Below are 6,048 nucleotides of genomic sequence, written 5' to 3' on the forward strand. Positions count from 1 at the left end.
CGAGACGGCCGATCAGCAACGCGCGCTCGTCGAGTCCTTCGAGTCGGAGAAGAAGCTCCAGGACGACGCCCGTGCCCGCGAAGAGGCGCAGATTCTACGCGCCGTCGAGCTCTCTCTCCAGGCGGCGCAGCAGGGGAGGGCGGAGGAGGACGCGCGGCGGGAACGGAGCCGTCGGGCCACCGCCGAACGCAAGGAGAGGAGACGCGCGCAGGAGGAGCTGCGGCGTAGGGGAGGCGACGACGGGGCGGGGCCGTCGAACGCACCGCCGGGCGGTCAGTAGTCTAGGTTTAGATGAAATCTAGCCGTTTTCATTCAAACTTTGTAAAATATAATCAAAATTGAATGAAAACCTCTATTTTCGTGCACCAATATTCATTTGGGGGCGGCGTTTGGGGGACGCGGCTGGGGAGCGACGTCCCCCAAAGGCGGCACGAACAAAACACGTCCCCCAAACGTTCAATCCGGCGCGGTTTGGGGGACGCGGCTGGAGATGCTCTTATACACAAAATATACTTCTCCTTGGTTTTATTGGTAAACTTGGTACTGCAGCCTTGAAAATTTCCTTTCGTTGGGTATGTACATGGAGTCTAAGCTTTCCCCGACATAGATCTTAAGCTCCCAATGGACATAATATAAAAGCTCGGTTTAGTTATCTATTAAGCTTCCGACAATCCGACTGCTTGGAGCCACCATGTAGGGTGTGTTTGGTAGCCTGTGCCACTTCAGATTTTCTTTCTCACTTTAGATATCTGACCTCATACAAGCTTATCTGAGATTTTGTAATGTGTTTGGTAGCCTGTATGTGCTGAGAGAAGCTGAACTGATACTTTGTTTGGTTGGCATGTATGGGTTGAGCTTGGCCCAAAAAATAAGCAATTACAGATAGGTCCTAACTGTTACACAAAGGACCCTAAATAAAACAAAAAAAAGCAATCGACTCCCTCATCTCCACCACGCCCAGCTCGTTGCCGGCGGCGGACTGCGGGGCACCGGCGGTGGGCGGTGGCGCGCCGGCGCGACCTGCTGCCTATCGTCGGGGAGGAGCTCGCCGCCGCCGGCCGCCGGCGCGAGCCGCTGCCGCCCTGCTCCTGCTCGAGCTCGGATCGGACGAGTCAAAGTTGGGGAGGGATCCGTGGCGCGTGGCGAGGGAGCTCCGCTGGCCGGCATCGAGGCGGGGGCGGTCGAGGCGGGGGCGGCCGAGGCGGGGGCGGCCGAGGCGAGGCGCGGAGTAGAGCTCGGGTGCGGGCAGAGCTCGGGCGCGGCCATGGCTGCAGGCGGAGGAGGGCCGGAGCGGCAGGGGATACTGCCTCGTCCCCGTGGCCGCAGGCGGAGGAGGACCGGAGCGGGAGGAGGCACCGCCTGCGTCGACGGCGGCGGGCCGGGGAGCGCCGGCGACGGCGGCGGGCCGGTGGGCGCGGGCGACGGCGACCTCCAGTTCTGCCCGATGCAAACAGAAGAGAAGGGGGGAAATGAGAGAGGAAAAACGTGGGGTTGGGGGTTTGGGGGTCTGCGGGGCTCTGCTACAGTGTTTTGCAGGTTGGGTTCAGCCTGGCCGGGTTGTGAAGCTCGATTTGAGCTTCTCATCCTGGCCTGGCTGAGAGCTGTTTTTGGTACGAGGTGGGCACCGCTGGGCTGACCCGACCCGGGCTAACAAACAAGAAAAGGTGGCTTGGGCTTGGTTGAGATGAGATTTTCTGAGCTGAGCCGGTCTACCAAACACACCCGTAGTACTTATTACCTATGCTTAGGGGTGTTTTTCTTCACCCGCTGTGTGTATCAGCTTCTATGTAAGGTTCGCTTATAATTCAGTCCGGTAGCTATATGACATGAAGGTAAATCGTAGTTACCAGTATATCATTGGTAAAATTATGCCTAACAAAAGCACTGAATCTTCAGTTTGTAAATAAGAAGGGTTTAACTTTTCTGTCTGTATTTATTTGGGTGACGCAAACTAATTTAATCAGAAGCGGCAGTGTTGCCCATGCCGCTGTCATACATGTTCCTCGGAGTAGGAAGTTAAAACACTTGCAAGACGCTGGTGCTGCCCCATACAATCACATTCAGAGACTTCCCTGGTATAATAGAAGTATAGGACTGCATTTTGAGAGCTACAAACGTGTAACTTGACATCTCAGGCTGAATGCAGGCACCAAGCACCATGTACTTCCCAAAAAAGGCAAAAGAGCATCCTCTGCGTCAGCTCCCATCGTTCAGTGGTAGCTCACTTTTGAAGCTTCGGGAATTTTACATGCATTTCATCTGGGACTCAATGTCTGGTTCAGGCACGGAAATAGAGTAGAATTAAATTAAACGCTACAAGGTGCAATAATTCAATAGAAGAGATTATCCATAGTTTGCAACTTCAGGTAATTATCGAAAACGTCATGTCATAGCTCTGAAATCTGTAGCCAAAATATTCAGTTCATATAACAAAGATACTCCGAGGCGCATCAAAACTAGAACCTCACCTCATGATACTTAAACGAAGCATTATTTCTACCGCCATATGGAGTATTCCATCTCATCACCTCCTGCATCTTCTAGCATCCAGCTATCACCATAATCTTCTTTCATCCCTTTTAGTCACATGACTGTCCTCACCACGCTCAACATTGAAAAAAAAAACACCAGGAACATATCACTCTCCTTATTGACACACGAGTTCGCACATGCATGCGCGTGCCTGCATATTCTACTACAGTACCTTTCTTACACATAGCACTCAACACTCATAGAGCTTGATATCCATCTGCAGCCGGAAGTAGTACAAGCCCTCCAAGGCGTCGGTGCGAAGCGTGGCTATGCCACGCGCCATGAAGAAGTCACCGGTTGACTTCTTCATGAGGTCCCGCGTTTTCTCGCCCATGAGGTCGGCGCCCATGAGGTTGATCGTCCCCTTGTGCGCCGTGGAGTTGAACACGAGGGAGAAGGCGAACCACGCGTTGAACGACTCTTTCTTGTCGTAGAAGTAGAACCCCTGCGCGCGCGCCGCGGGCACCTCCTTCCCAACCGGTAGCACGTTCCTTTCCGTCACGGGATCGTCGAACACCACCAGCATGCCAAGGTAGGTGCTGTTGCTCAGCGCCGTCGGGCTCGTCGCCGCCGCCGACGTCGCATTGGCCGTGTTGTTGCCGCCGTCGTAGAGGATGTCGTGGAAGTAGAGCGTCATCTTCTTGCATGGCTCGTCGGGGCTGCTGGAGACGAGCCGCCTGCGGCCGTCCGCGGCGCCTGCCAAGCCCAGCAGGAACACCACGACCACGATGGTCAGAGACAGCTTGGAAGATGCCGCGAGGCCTTGCATTGTTGTGAGGCAACTATTGCTGTGCTCAAAGCTTACAATTTAAGTTGGCCGTGGCCTGTAGCCCTGTAGAGGACTGCTAAAAGTGGGCAGCTCGTGCTGTTGTGGTGTTTAGAGCTCGATCGACTTGTGCATGCCATATATAGAGGTGCATGGAACTAATGTAGGCGTGTGCAAATCTCTCGTGTACCCCACTGCCTTCTTTTAGAGCTGATCCGGTTGTTGTGGGTAGCTCCTACATAACAAAATATGCACGAAAGCTTCATTAATTAGAGCAAAGAATGTCCATAAAGGGTAACTCGTTGCTTCACCAAAACGGAAACAGTGATCAAGCTGGTGCATGGTTGGTACGCTACAGCAACATGGGTATGGCTACATACTGTAGTTCTGCAGTTTGCACGGTAGGCTGTAGCTCAGGGATGTCCCACACATCCACCCTACCTCTTTGAGATTGGCACTTCAGATTTTCACAAATTGTCAAAAAAAAATATTCTATATTACTTTTATTTTAAAGCACCTTTCACTAGAAACTCAAATATTCAAACAGTTCACAAATTTAAGTATGGTTTAAAAGCTACGAAAGTTCTAAGTTTTAGTATTAGATTTAATAGTGTGGCAAAAGAGATAATCTTTCTCACAAAAAATCAGAAAAAGGGAATTAGAGAGACGGTAGGCCAAGCACGGTATATCCTGTGCATGCAAGAAGAGCATTTCTCAGAAATTACCATACTACAAAACGCTGGATTTCAATTGCTATAGATTGTCAACTCAGCAAACAAGAAGGCATGACATAGGCCCCGGCTTCGCTTCGCTCCAAGGGCCAACCAAACCCTCGCCCACCGCATGCCTCCCTTTGCCTCCCTGACTTGGCCACCACCAGGGAACGTCGTCGGTAATGCCCATGGGCTCGCCAAGGACGGTGACCATGGAGATTTCGCTTCCACGAATGGACAGGCAACACCGGTTAGGTGGCTCGTGGACGTGTGGACGTCATGGAGCCGACAAGTGCAAGCATTGTCACGAGGTCCTACTCAGTGTCCGGCGACACCATATCTGAAGATTCCAACCCTTTATCTTCAGATGCTTCCCACCTTGCCAGATCAATGGCCGGTTGGCAGGAGATCATGGGCCGGTCAGGGTGCTGGTGGCGGGAATATACCATTGGGATAAATCCCTGACCAGCGGTGCCGATCTCGACAGCGGCAACGCCTATGGGCACCACCTTTCCTCCACTACTACAAAAAGGCCTAGCCGTAGATTGCTAGCAGTGGCGCACCACTTTACTGGCGCACCACCTTTCCCTTACTCGTGCGCCACTGCTATCTGAGGTAGCAGTGGGACACCTCCACATGGTGCACTATTGCTATGTATAAGGGGTGCGTGATGGAAACGTTTGGGCACCACTTAGTGCGCCAGTGCTAAGTGGTGCCCAAACGTTTCCACCACCACCTCCCACCCCCTTCGTGGATCCCCTTTTTGGTTTTGAAAAAATAAAAGAAATAGATATAAATTTTAAAAAATAGAATCCTTTGAGATACCCATGTATTATCAGTAGTAATGAGAATTAACAAACATGAATTTTGACCTTTTTCCAAAAAGGCTTCATGTTTCGGTAAAACGGGATTTATGATTGCATACGACCTTCATGAAAATCTTTTTTATATGAAAATGTATCTACCCGAAATTTCCTATCCGAATTCGGTCGTTTCGACAAAAATTGGATTTATAAAATTCGAAACAAGAGTTTTTCAGGTTTTAGATTTCGAGCAGAAATTTCAAAAAAAAAAATTGTAGTGGCACACCCATGCCTTGGTGCGCCACTGCTAAGCTTCCCACCCACGAAATTTGAAATGGCCCGGCCGGCCACTTACCCCCTCCTACTCCCTCCTCCCTCCTCCTCCATACATTCTATTCGCCTCCTCCTCTCCTCTCATGTCCTCCTTTCCTTCCTTCTACTCCTCCATCCACTCCTCCTTACTCCTCTCCGACGACCCTCCGGCCTCCCTCCTCCTCTCCGGTGAACTACGACGACCCTCTAGGCCTCCCTCCTCCCTCCGGCCTCCATTACCCTCCTCCTCTCTATGAATCCTCCATCCTCCATCCTCATGTCACCTCTCCTTCCTTCTCTCATCCATCCTCACCAGCGGCAAGGCTATGAATGAGATAGATGAACACGGGAAAAGTAATTCGGGCAACAAAAACGAGAGAAAAAACGAGCAAAAAAATTCAAAAAATGTGCCAAATTTACATCTAGATCCAAAAATTTCAAATTTTAGCAGTGGCGCGCCTCTTTTTTGTCTAGTGGCGCACCTCCCAATTTTAGCAGTGGTGCACCAGGGAGCTAGTAGTGGCGCACTGCTTGGTGTGCCACTGCTAAGCCACATAGCAATGGAGCACCACTGGTATGTTTTATAAGTACACGATTATTTGGATGGACTAGGTGATGGGATAGGGATTTTTGGCTCCTAGGCGCTCCTGCTATTTTTTTGAAAAATAAAAATTATACTTATGTGTTTCAAAAAAATTAGAAAAAAATTATGGTGTAGCCAAAATTATCTCATAAACGTGCAAAATTTCAATTTCAAATACAAAATATTCTGGGCCACACAAAAATGACAAACGTGTGGATCTGGGTATGCATATTTCTGTTGTGGGTATACTTTATGGGTATATCAACGGCATGGCCTAGATCCGGCAAGCCCGGGTGGCCCATAGATGGTGGTGAGGCGTATGACCCATCGGGCGGCCCG

The 6,048-nt window shown here is 50.7% G+C and overlaps 1 protein-coding gene across 1 annotated transcript; it reads right to left on the reverse strand.

Annotated features, from left to right (window-relative positions):
• Positions 1 to 2,722: 2,722 nt before the first annotated feature.
• On the reverse strand, positions 2,723 to 3,301 carry LOC124670461 (dirigent protein 6-like). The gene is made up of 2 exons (XM_047206958.1): positions 2,961 to 3,301; positions 2,723 to 2,861 (listed from the first exon to the last, which is right to left on the reverse strand). Exons 1-2 carry the CDS (start codon positions 3,299 to 3,301, stop codon positions 2,723 to 2,725), a joined length of 480 nt encoding a protein of 159 aa, XP_047062914.1.
• Between the last annotated feature and the right edge of the window lie 2,747 nt (positions 3,302 to 6,048).

This window comes from Lolium rigidum, chromosome 7 (assembly GCF_022539505.1).
Source record: "Lolium rigidum isolate FL_2022 chromosome 7, APGP_CSIRO_Lrig_0.1, whole genome shotgun sequence".
Taxonomy (NCBI): domain Eukaryota; kingdom Viridiplantae; phylum Streptophyta; class Magnoliopsida; order Poales; family Poaceae; genus Lolium; species Lolium rigidum.